This window comes from Cynocephalus volans, chromosome 3 (genome assembly GCF_027409185.1).
Source record: "Cynocephalus volans isolate mCynVol1 chromosome 3, mCynVol1.pri, whole genome shotgun sequence".
Lineage (NCBI taxonomy): Eukaryota > Metazoa > Chordata > Mammalia > Dermoptera > Cynocephalidae > Cynocephalus > Cynocephalus volans.
In genome coordinates, this window is record NC_084462.1 from 9,938,743 (window position 1) to 9,953,375 (window position 14,633).

General features: G+C 49.9%; 1 protein-coding gene and 1 long non-coding RNA gene across 3 annotated transcripts; one reads left to right on the forward strand and one right to left on the reverse strand.

The window, feature by feature from the left end:
• Positions 1-240: 240 nt before the first annotated feature.
• UBE2S (ubiquitin conjugating enzyme E2 S) lies at positions 241-5,069 on the reverse strand. The gene is made up of 4 exons (XM_063090495.1): positions 4,734-5,069; positions 3,939-4,086; positions 2,412-2,602; positions 241-738 (listed from the first exon to the last, which is right to left on the reverse strand). Exons 1-4 carry the CDS (start codon positions 4,734-4,736, stop codon positions 412-414), a joined length of 669 nt encoding a protein of 222 aa, XP_062946565.1. The 5' UTR covers positions 4,737-5,069; the 3' UTR covers positions 241-411.
• On the forward strand, positions 5,049-8,320 carry LOC134373055 (uncharacterized). 2 transcript variants are annotated; one of them, XR_010022942.1, is made up of 4 exons: positions 5,049-5,083; positions 6,692-6,851; positions 7,503-7,572; positions 7,729-8,320. It is a non-coding gene; the product is annotated as an uncharacterized LOC134373055 (long non-coding RNA). The 2 variants fall into 2 exon arrangements; XR_010022941.1 differs by lacking the exon at positions 5,049-5,083 and having other exon boundaries at positions 5,496-6,851.
• Positions 8,321-14,633: the final 6,313 nt, after the last annotated feature.

A 14,633-nucleotide genomic window follows, 5' to 3' on the forward strand; every position in this document is an offset into this window, starting at 1 on the left:
ACCAGGAGCAGGCTCTGGGACCCCCACCTCACCTTAGATTAGAAATCTGACCTGAGAGGGATTATGACTTCTCCCTCCCACAGCATGGACAGAGGTGGCCCCAAACCTCAAACAGGAGGCCTGCAAACCAGATGGACCCAACACTGCAGCCTGTGAGCCTCTATGTGCACTGAGAGGGCCAGAACAGGGACTCCAACAGCTTTGAGCCACATGGCAGACCCAATGGTCCTGGGGTACCTGTGAGGCACAGAAGCTGCTTTTCCAACTTTATTTAGAAAAACAAATCAGGTCCCAGTGCTCCCCATGCCCTCCCCCACCCCGACCATAATTTAAATAACTTAGACACAGAGTTGGACAGAGGGGCCAGGAGGGGACAATGGTGTCAGGGGTGGAAAGAGGGAGAAGAGCCCACTACAGCCGCCGCAGTGCCCGCTTCTTGTCCGTCTTTTTCTTGGCTGCCAGCTTCTTATCTCGCTCGCCTGCATGCTTCTTGGCCATGGGACCCTCTGCTCCTCCCAGGCCCCCAGGGACCACGGGATTGGTGGAGGCTGTAGCACCACTGGCCAGCACCCGGCTGGCCTCAGCCCTCCCGCCACTGGGCCCGCTTGCCCCACCATGGATCTCGGTAAGCAAGCGGGCCCGGGCAGCGTACTCCTCGTAGTTCTCCAAGAGCAGGCGGCCTGCCTCCTCATTGAGCGCAGACTCAGGGTTAGGGTGGATCAGCAGGCACTTGATGGTCTGTGGGGAGAGGGCCCACCGTCAGGGAGGGTCAAGCAACCCCCAAGGTTCCACAAGACTGTCCAGCCTTTTGGCTTCTGCACTGGCTGATCCCTCTACTCCCAACTCTGCTTTCTGAGATCAGATTCAGGCCAAGCTCACACCCACATCCTTCTCATCTTTGCTTGGTGACACCCTCACTGGCCACCTCTCCTTTCCCTTACTTACAGTAAATGTTCTGAAAAGGAAACAATGCCAAAGGCAAGTCTGGCCTAATGGTTTAATATCCCTGGTTCTTTGAGTCCCTTGTTGAGTGATGGGGAAAAAGCCAGGCTCCTCTCTCAGGAGGTCCATTACTTGTCTGAGCCTGGGGCTTGAGTCCCATTGTGATTCAGAGGGAGAGCCAGCAGCCAGGCTGAAGTGGGTCTGGGCAGACCAGCCACAGCCCCTAAGTGTGGTGTCTGCCCCCTCCCATTTTCCTTCTAAAAGGAAACCTGTAACACCCCCAGGAACAAAGGAAGAAGCCTTGCTTTGAGTAGGTGACAGTAATCGTACTCCTCAGGGCTACTGTGACACATGCAGAGCACCTGGTTCAGCTGACATCACTAATGATGACCAGGGACACAGTATCCCACCCTAATTCTTATCAATGCATCCCTAAACTGGAGGTTTGGCTGCTCTTCCCGTGCTCCCTCCCCAGCAAAGCCTGTCAGGCCCAGGTGCAGACCCATCAGCCAGCAGGCCGAGTACTGCAGGGCTTGTTTTCCCTGTCTCACAGCTCAACTCCAGTGTTCCCAGCAGATGCCCCTGACACCCCAGGGAGAGAAAGGTGAAACAGGCGGGAGGGAGAGGTTTGGGATATGTTTATCTTAGAGCTCAATCTTCTCCCAGTTCCCTGCAAGAAACCCCAATTCCCCACCTGCCCCAGGGGCTCATTAGAAATTTAAATACATTTTTTTTTTTAGTTTGCAAGAGGGGTGACCTAAATGCTTTGAATGGCCTGGGGAAACCTGGGAGCAGTGGTGTAGTATAGGGTATCTCCACCTCAGCTGACACCAGGGTTGAATCATTCTGTGTTGTGGGGCCGTCCTGCACACTGTACATGTTGAACAGTGTCCCTGGCCCCCACCCTCTAGATGCCAGTAGCACCGCATCCCCCAACCCCGTTGTGACAATCAAAAATGTTTCCTACAATGCAAAATGTCCCTGGGACGAGGCAAAAATCATCCCTGGCTGAGATACAATGGCTTATGAAAACGTTCCAGAATACAGTGGTGATGGGTGCACAAACTTTGGAACTATTAAAAAAACACTGAACTGTATACTTAAGTAAATTTAAAAAATTTTTTTTTTTTTTGTCTTTTTCGTGACCGGCACTCAGCCAGTGAGTGCACCGGCCACTCACACATAGGATCTGGGAGTGTTCTGCGCTCACAGCGCCGCACTCTCCCGAGTGCGCCACAGGCTCGGCCCAATTTTAAATTGTTTTTAAAGCACAATGATACTTGGCACCCTGAGTCCAACACTGTCAATGTTTCCAGAATTTCCCAGAAATACTAGGAACCTGAATTTTTATATGGAAACCCTCAACTATTTCAGAGTTGTTTTAAAAAAAGAAAACAAAGCACCATGGCTCAGATATTACTGGGATGTCCAGAAGGAGGGAGGGGGCCCAGGCCCAGCCTGGAACTCACCAGCAGCACATGTCGGATGCCTAGCTCAGCCTTCCAGTCCCTCTTGAGCACGTTGACGCAGATCTCGCCATTGGCACCCACATTTGGGTGGAAGATCTTGGTTAGGAAGTAGCCCTTGGGCGGGGAGGCAGGGAAGTCCTTCCCCAGAAGGAGTTTCATGCGGAACAGACCTCCGGCATATGGGGTCCCCTCTGGTGTGGAGGGAGTGGGGGACTGGGTCAGGAGACTCAAGACTCCCAGCACCCCACAACACTCTGAAGCCCAATCTCCATAATCTGGCAGTGAGGACAGTGCCCTGACGTCTCCTCCACCAGGCTAGGGGATTCCTGAGAGGAGGAAAGGCCTAGGGTCCCAAGTGGCCACAGGAAACCCACCCCACCTCAGAGTTATGCCCTGTCCTACAGCCCCCACCTGTGTCACCACCAAGCCCTAGTCTACCCCCTACATACCCCTTCTCCTCTCTCCCAAGTGACGGCCATAGTCATGTACCCCTCCCAGAAGGCAGAGACACTTATCTTAGACTCATACGTGGAAGCCTTTCAGGCAGATGATCCAATAGTTCTGTCAACTTGTTAAGTGGGTTCTCTCATTCACCCACTTGCTTTGGTCAAAAGACCTGGGTATCATGGCTGCCATTCCCACCTCAGCTCCCACACCCAGCCCCATCAACATAGCTTCCTGACTGGTCTCCAGCTTCTATCCAGCTCCCCTCTCTCCACTGCAGTCAAAGGGAAATCTGTAGAGACTGGTCACAACCCTGCTTGAAACCTGCCACCAGCTTCCTTTCCAAACTCCTCCCCAGTCCCCAGTCCCCCAACCACCCCACATAGCAAGACATGAATCACCTTAACTGTCACTACCTCAGGGAGGTGTTCCCTGACTGCCTCCTAACCATCACCACTCCAGACTAGACTCTTTCTCCATACGCTCTTGTAACATCTTGGCTTACTTTGTAGAAATTCAGATGATAACAGAAATGTAGTTTGCATGAAACTATATTCTAAATCACTGCACAATTACACAGTTAAATGCAGACACTTGGTTATTACTTGTTAATCCCACAATGCTGTGTCTGGCTTGCTCCTTGCTATGTCTCCAGAGTCCTTCACACTGACAGCAGGACAGAATTTGAGATCATCTGGCCCATCCTCCAGACCTTTGCTGATGCTATTCCCATCACCTGGAATTCTCTTCCCACTCCTTAAACTATATCCGCCCTCAGGTCCCAGGGAAGCCATATTTAATAATCCCACCCCAAATCTGGGTAAGGTGCCCATTATATGCTATCTCAGCAGCTAAGAATTTCTCAACACTTATGGTAAAAGGATATATTATTTGTCATTTCTGATATCCTGCCCTGCAGACCATGAGCACCACAAGAAACTGTGCCCGTCCTGACCACCTCTGCATCTCCAGCACCTGACACAGGGCCTGGCCTGTAATGGGTGCTTTGAAGTCACCTGTCCTAGAGCTGAATGACTGAGGGACCTAAGAAGCAGCCTTTCCTTCTTTCGTTCCGAAACTCACCAGGGCCCTCGATGGTGACCTGCAAGTCAGTTAGGTCCTCCTCGTTGGGAAAGACCTTGATGCCATCGGGAGGGTCTGCAGTCAGCGTGGTCACCTCCTTGTATACCAGGCGTATGATGTGGGGGGGCAGGTTCTCCACGTTAGAATTCTGGGCACGGATGAGAGAAGAGGATAAGCAGCAAGCAGGGGTGGGCCTCCTGCAGGGTCTAAGGATGCAGTTGCCGCTCTAGTCTTGACCCTGCGGTTCCAGGTTGTCAATCACCCCTCGGCTCCCAGACACACATCCAGGATGCTTCAGCCGCCGTTCCCAGGCTGACTTCCAAACAGAAATGGGGTAAGCCTCCGAGGGGGCTTCCGGATGGCTCCACCTACCCCAGAAGCCCCCAAAGCCAGCTCCTAGTACCGCATGGACCCCCAATGGTTTCAAGTAGGCTAGGCCTGAGGCCTACCCTGTCTCCCTTCCCCAACTAATCTTAGTAAAGCCATCCTCAAAACCACGGCTCAGGCCTGGAGGTGGAGGCGAGGCATCCTTGCTCGGGATGACACCCACGGGTGGGCTGCAAAAAGCCCGAAGCCTTCCCGAAACTCGGCCGGGCCTTCCCCACTAGGGAGGCGGCGGGCCGCCCAGGTTCCTGCCCCGCCTGCGAGAAGTACCTTAGGCCCATCCCTGGCCCCGGACCCCCAGGCGGGCCCTCAAATCCCTCAAGGCCGCCCCAAAGAGGCTTCTGAGACTTCGTCTACTTCTCCAGGGGAGCCCCCCGACTGTCCCTTTCGGGCCCGGCCGCTCGCGCTTACCATGACTGCGGCCGGCCGGGGGCGGGTCCCCCCGGCCCCCTTCCTGCGCTTTTCGGGCCGCCGGCCGGGGCGGGGGGCCCAACTGCTGCCGCTGCAGCCCTGGCGAGGCCCCGGCAGCCCCACTCCACACCCCTCTGGCTCCGACGCCCGCCGTAAAACGATACAGCAGCCCCACCTCCCCAGGAACCCTGCCGCACTAAGCCGCTCGCGCGCGCACCACCGCCCTTTTATATCTGCCCGCAGGCCACGCCTACCCCCCCAACGGCCCCGCAGCGACGCGCCTCGACCCGTGAGGTCAGCGCGCACGTTCCTTGGCGTTCGAAGCTCTTGCCCAGACTCCTCAAACCACGGTCAGAAGCGGGAGGAGCTAGGGCGGGGGCTGCGCGGTGGGCCGACTATTGGGGGCGCGTGGGGGGGTCAGGGAGGGACCCCGGAGCATGGAAGGACTGAGAAGGAAAAGTAGAGAGGAAGGGGGACGAGGGAGGCGACGCGGGCGCTGATTGGGCCGTTTGAATGAGACACCTCCGCAGCCCGGCGTACGCGCGCGCGCCCTGACGCCGAGGAAATCACGCACGCGCCTAACGGTCGGACTGGAGGCCGGGGCGGAGCGAGGGGAGGAGGAACTCGGGGGTTTTAAACGCGTGATGGAAGGCGCTCGGGCCAATAGGTATACGCGATTGTGAACTGGGGGTCACGAGACTCGCACGGGCCAATCCCTGATGGAGAAGGCGGTGCGGGGGGCGGGGTAACAGTCGGGAATGGAGAGCGACCAATGGGGAGCCAGTTTAGTTCAGGCTAAACCGCTCCTAGCCAATGAAACCAGATGATTTTTTGTGTATACAAATAGAGGATGCGCAGACTCCCCGCACAAGCCTCCTCTCAGCCGTGGTGTGGGTGTCGCTGGAAATCAATTTACAGTTTTCTACCAGGTGCCATTTTGTGCTGGCATTGATCTGTGACCTGTGTTGCAGAAGTTCGATGGCCAGTTAGAATAACCTTGCCGGTTTGGACCTCCTGGCCCTTAAGTGTGTAACCTCTGACCCCACCAGGCCTCATGGAGGACGCCAGGCCTCAGTTTCCTCATGTTGCAAATGTGCACTGGGATCCTTTCTGATGCCAGGGAAAGGAGTCGGGAGAGTCCCAAGGCCTTATTCGGGGCATTTCTCTGTCTGTGACTGATCCATGGCCACCAGCCACAGGACTTCTCTGGGACTCGGTTTCCCAGTTTAGGGAATGGACACACAGTTGCCTGGAAAAGGGTGGCCAGAGCTGCCTGGGCAGCCCTTAGGATTTGCCAAGCAAGGAGGAAGCCCGGAAGCTGAACTTGGTCTGTTTGCTCATCTGTGCAGTGGGGACGTGGTGCCCATCTCAGTGCATCCCTGCCAGTCTGTGGGTCAGAATGCGAGGCAGAGGCATCCTCCGCACATCTTAGCACCTTGGTGCTCCCACAGCAGTTTAGTTTGTTGGCCTTTTCAGTCGTGCACAGGACCAGCAGTATCTGGGCCTAACTTGGCCAAAGGAACCTGAAAAGACTATTGGCTACCATCTTCCCTTCAAGGAGCCTCAGCTTCCTGGAAAAGGAAAAAGGAAGGTACAAAAGAAACTTTCAGCACAACAATCATCATCATAAGTACAGTTTGTGGAGAATTGGGTACATGTGGGCATTTTACACGCCTTACCTTCTATTTTAGCCTGCTGTGTGCAGACGATTCCAGCCCATTTAACAGGCAAGGAAACTGAAGGAGCAGGAGGTCAGGTGACTTGCCCAGGTCCCCCAGCAAGGACATGGCAGAGCTGGTGGTTAAACTGAGCTGTATCTCAAAAACCCACCCCAAAGACATAACGATAATGATGATAATACTACTGGTTATTATCTATTATGTGTGTGTTGTGTGCCAAGCACTGTTCTAATTTCTTTACATGCTTGATCTCATTTAATCCTGCAACAACCTTGTCAGGTGGCTACTGTGATCCCCTCTGGACATGTGTATTCGTTCAATACATTTTTTTGGAGAACCTGTGATGTGGCATGCAAGATGCTATGGGGATACAGCAGAGAATAAAAGGGACAAAACCCGTGCTTTCCTGGAGCTTACATCCTAGTGGCGCAGCCAGACAGTAAGCAAGTCTGTACTGTCATGTGGGTGAATGATGCAGACTGAAGAACAATAAATCAGTGCTAGGGGGATAGAGAGGGAGGGATGGGGCCTGTTATTTTGCCTTGGCTGGACAGAGAAGGTCTCTGTGATGAAGGATCTTTGGGCTGTGGGAAGGTCTATGGGAAAAGCATTTTGATCAAAGGGAACAGCAGGTACAAAGGCCCATTGAGGGTACTGTGCTTAGTGTGTTTAGGTAGCCATCAGTAGGCCAACAAGGCTGGGTTGAAATGAGCCTGGATTAGTAGAGAGATCTGAGGTCAGAGAGGTAAGTGGCACATGCTGGTTATATCATGCAGGGTCTCCTAGGTCATGATGAGGAGTATGTTCTATTCTTTGAGCATTGGAAAGCCACTGGTGGCTCTGAACAGGTCGTGACTCCATCTCACTTATGGACAGAAACGGAGGCCAGTAAGGCATGTGCATTCATCCATGCTGGGATGATGGCAGCTCTAAGCAGGATTGGTGGCTGTGGGGAGGGGGAGAAATGATGGGATTCAACAGGTGAAGTCAACAGGAACTGGTGTAGATTGGACCTGGGGTGAGGAGAGGGAAGGGATTGCCTGCACCCTGAATAATTGCTGTATGTGTGGGAATTTTTTTTTTTTTTTAGGCGAGTCAAGTGAAGCAGTGGGAGTGGAGAAAGAACAAAGAAATCTGTAACTGGTTGTGATCAATTTGTTGTAAGTACCACTGCAGTGGGACATGCCTGAATTTGTTTTTGTTAGGGTATAGGAAATGGGTGGGGAAATGTCACCTTGGGGTGTGCCCCTCCGCACAGGGAATGTCCATTCTAATCTTCCTGGAATAGTTTTCAGAACTTTTTCTTTTTCTTGAAGCTACTCTTGCTGCCAGCGGCCTCAAGTCCACTGCTGATTGGCTCCTCCCTGGAAGAGAATTTCCTCTTTTTTGGGGGGACACTCCTGTTGTCTGCCTCTTCAGGATCACTAACTGTTTCCTTCGGTGAAGATTTCTTTCTCTTGGGAAGATTTGTGCTGCCAGCTCTCTTCAAGATCACTATTAACCAGCTCCTCCTTGGAAAAAGATTACTTTTTTTTTTTTTTTTTTAAGATGACTGGTAAGGGGATCTTAACCCTTGACTTGGTGTTGTCAGCACCACGCTCTCCCAAGTGAGCCATGGGCCGGCCGGCCTTATATAGGGATCCAAACCCGTGGTCTTGGTGTTATCAGCACCACACTCTCCCAAGTGAGCCACAGACCGGCCCTAAGATTTCTTTTTTTGGGTTTAGAGAAAGAGGTAGATGGGTTTTCCACTCCATTCTCGAGGAGCCTCCTGTGATTTTTGCTTTTTTTTTTTTTCCCTTATGAATAATAGCCTTAAAACTGGGCCAGCAACCCTTTTCCAAAATGATTTTTCGACCTCGTGGCCCATTGGTCTCTGTTCCATCCTGCTCAACTCTGCTGCTGTAGTGTAGACCATAGACTATGCAAACAAATGGGTATGGCTCTGTTCCAATAAAACTTTGTTTACAGAAACAGGCAGTGGGCTGCAGTTGGCCTTCAAGATACTCACCCCTGCTTTAAATCACAAATCTGAATATACTCTGCAAAAACCTTTCAAGTGCCCACTACATTTTAAATAAACCCCAAACTCCCCAAGGTCTGTGAGCTCTTGCACCACCTCCTTGAGCCTTCATGGGCCTTTCTGTCCATTCCTGGAATAAGCCAAGTTCTTTCTCACCTGAGGATGTTGGAACATGCAGTTCCTTGCTTTTCAGCTTCTCATTCTTATCATCTGCTAGGCTTGCCCTAAGGTGTGACCTCTTCAGAGCAAGCTTTCCTCACTCCCATGATCTCTTCACCCTCTTTGATCTTCATGGTCTACCAGAATTTGCAATTATTTGCTTGCTTACATGGTAGCCTCCTCCTACTAGGAGATCAGTCCCAGGAGAGCAGGGATCTTGCCCTCAGCCCCTAACAGAATGCCTAACAGATTGAAGGTGTTTATTCATTCAACAAGTATTTATTGAGTACCTACTCTGTGCCAGGCATCAGTCTGGGTGCTTGGGATACATCAGAGAACAGACAAAGATCTTTGTCCTGATAGGGCTTACTACAGCGGAAGAAGACAGACACAAAAATGAAATATAATAAGTAAACTACATGGTATGTTAGAAAGGAATAAATGCTATGAAAAAAGAGAAGAATAGAGCAGAGGAAGGGGGCTTGGGAGTGCCAGGTTGTGTGGTGGTGAGTTTAAAACTGGATGGCCAGGATAGGCCTGACTGACCAGGTGTCATTTGAACCTGAGTTTTTTTTTTTTTTTTTTTTTTTTTTAAAGATGACCGGTAAGGGGATCTCAACCCTTGGCTTGGTGTTGTCAGCACCATGCTCAGCCAGTGAGCAAGCCGGCCTTCCCTATATAGGAACCGAACCCGTGGCCTTGGTGTTATCAGCACTGCACTCTACCGAGTGAGCCACGGGCTGGCCTTGAACCTGAGTTTGAAGGAAGTAAGCTATGTGCTTATTAGAGGAAGAGTGTTCTGGGCACCAGTAACAGCAGGAACAAAGGCCAAGCATGTCCGAGGAGCTGCAGGGAAGCCAGTGTGGCTGGAACAGAGTGAGCAATGAGGAGGATGGGGGCAATGAGGTCAGATAGATGTGTGGTGGTGGTCATGTGGCATCATGCAGGACCTAGAAGCCATCATTAGGACTCTGGCCTTTTCTCTGAGTGAACTGGAAGCCACTGCAGTTTTGAGCAAAGGAGTGCTGTGGTCTGGTTCAGGCTTTCCAGGTCACTGTGATGGTTGGGTGGAGAGGAGGGTGAAGGGAGGTGGCGGTGGAAGCAGAGAGGCCAGGGAGGAGGCTGTTGCAATAATCCTGAGAAGAGATGGCAATTTCTTGGACCACAGCTGGCCATAGTGGAGGAGGTGGAGAGAAGTGGTCAAGAGAGAAGTAGAGAAAGAGGGTCAAGGATCACTATGAGGACTTACGAACTGGGCAACTGGAAGGTGGCAAAGATGGTGGGAGAAGCAGATTAAGGGGGATAGGGGAAGGGCCTTTCAGGCAAGGCAGCACAGACAGAGGCTGGGAGGTGTGTTGGTTCTCAGTCCTTCTTTTAGATGCCAATGCTTGGAGTGTAGGGAGTGTGGGGGGGATTTGGAACTTGGTTTCACAGGATTCTAAGGCCCAGCTCTTTGCTTGGTACCACAGACCTCTTTTTGGAACCGGGGTTATAGAATGAGAGGAAGAGGGGCAGGTGGTGGATAGCACCATTACACAAGAGAGCGGTAACAGCTTGTGTAGCAGCATGGAAGGGTCCTTTGTGTCTGTGGCATTGCTAAACCAAACCTGATCCTTGCCTTCAGGGAGCTCCCAGTTTACTGAGGGTTACAGAGAGGCATCAGATGATGATACAAAAACACGCTTTCCCTTGTGACAAGGGCTTGGGAGAAGGTCAGCTCTTAGCTTATAACAGAGGGGAGCACAACCTAGAGTTGGGAGCCTCCGAGAAGAGGAGATGGCTGAGCTGAGGGCTGAAGGGAGAATGGGCATGAATAAGACAATGGGATGGAGTGAGAGGAGGGTGTGCCAGGTGGGGGAACAGCCAGCACAAAGGCCTGGTGCATTAGAGAAATCAGTGAGTGACATATTGGTGCCATTTAAAAAGAAAAAAATAATAAGAAGTGGAAGAGAAGAGAAAATAGCACAGTGACACACTAGAGTAAAAGTGTAGGTTTTCTGAAAGGTCACTGTATTAGTCTGTTTTTGATGCTTATAACAAAATACCTGCAACTGGGTGATTTATAAAGAAAAATGACATTTGTTGCTTACAGTTTCTGCGGCTGAGAAGTCCAAAGTCCATCTGGTGGTGGCAACAGTGACCCAGGGGTCTCACATTGCAAGATGGTGGAAGCAGAGAGAGCAGAGAGAGGGCAGAAAGCCAGACTCTCCTCTTCTTTTAAAGCCCTCAGAACCATGCCCTGTACCACCATTTTTAATCCATTCACTGCTGCATGGTCATACAACCCAATCACCTCTTTAAGGCCCTCACCTTACAATTACCATAATAGGATTTCCCACCCTCTTAACAGTCACAGTGGGGACTAAGTTTCTAATATATAAAACATGGGGGATACAATTCAAGCTTCAGTGAGTTTTGAGGGGACATAATTCAATCTCACTTTGGGTCACATTCTTGTGTGTGAGTAACTGTGTACTAGGTCACCTTATTTGCATTTCTTGCTATGGGCTGCAGTCAAAAAACATTTAAAAAAATACTGTGCTTCACATCACATATAAAAATTACTCTAAATGAATCAAAGACCTAAATGTAAGAGCTAAAATTATAAAATACTTAGAAGAAGACATAGGGGTAACTCTTCATGACCTTGGATTAGGCAGTGGTTTGTTAGATGTGACACCAAAAGCACAGGAGACAAATAAAAATAGGTAAGTTGGACTTCATCAAAACTAAAAGGCTTTGTGCTTCAAAACATCATCAAAAGTGAAATGACAACTTACAGAATGGAAGATTTTTGCAAATCATATACCTGCCAAGAACCTTATGTTTCGAACATATAAAGAATTCTTACCACCCCAAAATACAAAGATAAGGTGATTGATCTTCCACCTACCACCTGCCTGCCATTTTCTGCCATGAGTAGAAGCAGCCTGCAGGCTGTGCCAGATGCAGCTGTCCCAGAATCATGAGCCAGATAAAACTTTTCTTATAAATTAAAACTTGAACCCTTGACCTTGGTGTTACAAGGCTGTGCTCTAACCCACTGAGGTAACTGGCCAGCCCTGATTTTTTAAAAAAATTTTTTGGCTGCTGGCCAGTATGGGGATCCAAACCCTTGACCTTGGTGTTATCAGCACCATGCTCTCCGAAGTGAGCTACTTGCCAGCCCTAGCTGTTTTTATTTTTTAAGAATTAAAGAAAATTACTGTGATGGGAGGAACAGAAAAAAAGGGCAGAGTGGTGGGAGGATGGGGAAGAGAGAGGGAGATCTGAGGGAAGAATGTTCTGAGCTGGGAGAGGTGGTCAGGGAGGGGGTAGGTGCTGCATGCCTGGGAAGGCCACAGTGAAGAAGTGAAGAGCCCTTGGGATGAGGAGTTTTGATCCAGAAGTGTGACTGGATTTGGTACTCACATTGAGACTCTAGCTCAGGGCAGCTGTGTAGAGAATAAATTGGAGGGTCCCCAAATGGAAACAGAAAATCCAGCAGCAAGTTGATTATGGCTTGGGTGGTGGGCATGGCGTGGGGCGGGGGAGGCATGGAGAGTGAAGAGAAGTGGGAGTTGAGAGAAGGGGGCAGATTTGAGAACTAATTAGGAGGTGGCCTAGTGATGGGCAGCCTTCTGAGTCCTTTGGGAGACAGGAATTGTCAGAGGATGGGGTGGGGGTGAGGTGGGGAAGGGGGCCCTTCCTTTGCTAAATATTGGTAACCCAGAAATTTACTTTTGTTCAGTGAAACGTAAGTGGTCCCTTTGGCTTGAATTCTAGCTTCAGAAATTAATCTTCATTTCTTTTGTTCATCTGTATTAAATTACAAAAGAAATCTGCTTGGGGGGAAACTCACACAGTTACTGAAGCCAGGAAGTAAAAGCTGGAGGTGCTGCTCTAGCCCTCCTTCCCCTCCGTATCACACACCCCCAGGTAGCCACTGTTCCCATGTTGCTGTGTGTTCTTCCCCACAATTCCTGGAGATTTGCATGGAGCCTTATTTATCCACATACACACACCCTCCCCTGGCAGTTCATGTCGATCAATTTAGTTTCTTGACATTCTCCGACTGATGAGAATTCAGGCCAGGTCCAGTCTGTGGCTGGATGCTGCACTGAGCATCCTTGTCCATTTGTCTTCAGGCACATCTGTGAATATTTCTGAAGGAGAAAACCCCAGAGAAATTCCTAGAAATTCACGGGATCAGAGAGTATGTGTGTTTGCAATTCTGCCAAGTGGTCCTGGGCAGGGTTCTCCTTATTTGGATTCCCACCATCAGGATGTGAAATGCTCTTTCAACCCCTGTTTATTTCGTACCAGCCATAGGCTGGGCACTGTTCTGAGTGCTTGGGACACATCAGAGGACAAGACAGGACACAAAATCCCTGTCCTCCTGGGGCTTCCATTCCAGCGGAGAGACAGATAATACAATAAGTCCTGACAGTAGGGTGACCATCCCAGTTGGCTGGGTACTGAGGAGCAGCTGAGGATGCAGGACTTCCTGTGCTCACACTGGGAAAGTCCTGGGCTAGTAAGTCAGTCAAATTTGTAGTATCAAAAGATATTAATTGCTGTAAAAATTAGAGCAGGCTAAGGAGGTTCAGGAATGCTGGGGCTGAAGGGAGGTACAGTTTTAAATAGAGTAGACCTCATTGAGAAGGTGACATTTATTTTTATTTTATTTTTTTTAAAGATGACCAGTAAGGGGATCTCAACCCTTGGCTTGGTGTTGTCAGCACCACGCTCAGCCAGTGAGCAAACCGGCCATCCCTATATAGGATCCGAACCCGTGGCCTTGGTGTTATCAGCACCGCACTCTACCGAGTGAGCCACGGGCCGGCCTAGAAGGTGACATTTAAATAAAGATTTTTAAAAAGTGAGGGAAGAGGGGACTGGCTGGTTAGCTCAGTTGATTAGAGCGCAGCCTTGTAACACCAAGGTAGTGAATTTGGATCCTCATACCGGCCAGACACCAAAACACACACGCAAAACAACAACAAAAAAGAAAGTGAAGGAGCAAGTTTTGTGAGAATCTGGACGAAGACCTTTCCAAACAGAGAAAACAGCCAGTGTCAAAGTCCTGCCACAGGAGTGAGTTTGAATATTAGCAACCTTCAAAATATTTGGCAGCCAGGAGCAAATAAAGGTGCTTTGTCTTTTATTTACGTTTCTTTTCTTCCCAGTGAGGGTTAGCATCTTTTCTTGGGATTCTGAGTTCACGGTCTGTTGTTGCTAGCATGTTCTCTGACCCTTAGAAGTTTGAATACTTCTAAGTAGTCACTCGTGACCTTTCCAACTTGAAGTGATTGCACAAGCCAGGGTAGGTAATTGACAAGAACCATTTTCTTTTCTTGATGGCTGGCTGGTACAAGGATCAAACCCAGGACCTTGGTGTTATCAGCACCATGCTCTAACCAATTGAACTACTAGCCAGCCCCAACAAGAGCCATTTTCCTTTGTGCCTCAGAAGAAGAAGTTAGAGCTCTTCTGGGTGGGAGGGTCCCTAACTGATGTGTAAATATGCTCTTAAATGGATCGGGTGCTCCCTCTAATGACAGATACACCAGTAATTAAATTCCTTGCTTGGCTCTATACCCCTGCAGCAAACCCTAGAATGTAAGGCAGAGACTTCTCATTCAGTAAAAACACACTTTAGTGCATGAGGAACTTCCTTGAATGACTGCAGAATTGACACCTCTGATGCCACCAAGATTAACCAGAATAATGCCCAATGCTGGCAAGGGTGGGAGCAAACAAGCATTCTTACATATATGGGCTTGGCACACCGGCCAAGTTGGCATTGTCTAGCAAAAGTCTTCAAAACGCACCCGGTTTTCAATCCAGCTGTTCACCTCCTGGGAGTTCATCCTAAAGAAAATTAAGTGAGTACAGTAAGTGGTATGCAAAAAGGTGTTCCTCGAAGCATTGTTTATAGTAGTGAAAATTGGACTGGCTGGTTAGCTCAGTTGATTAGAGCACAGCCTTGTAACACCAAGGTCAAGGATTCAGACCCCTGTACCAGTCAGCCACCAAAAAAAATAAAAGTAAAAATAA

Coding starts and splice junctions, on each gene's coding strand:
- UBE2S (XM_063090495.1), bottom strand. Junction 2,603..3,938: donor GGTCACCATCGAGGGCCCTG/GTGAGTTTCGGA, acceptor CCTCCACACCAG/AGGGGACCCCATATGCCGGA. Junction 739..2,411: donor GCATCCGACATGTGCTGCTG/GTGAGTTCCAGG, acceptor CTCTCCCCACAG/ACCATCAAGTGCCTGCTGAT.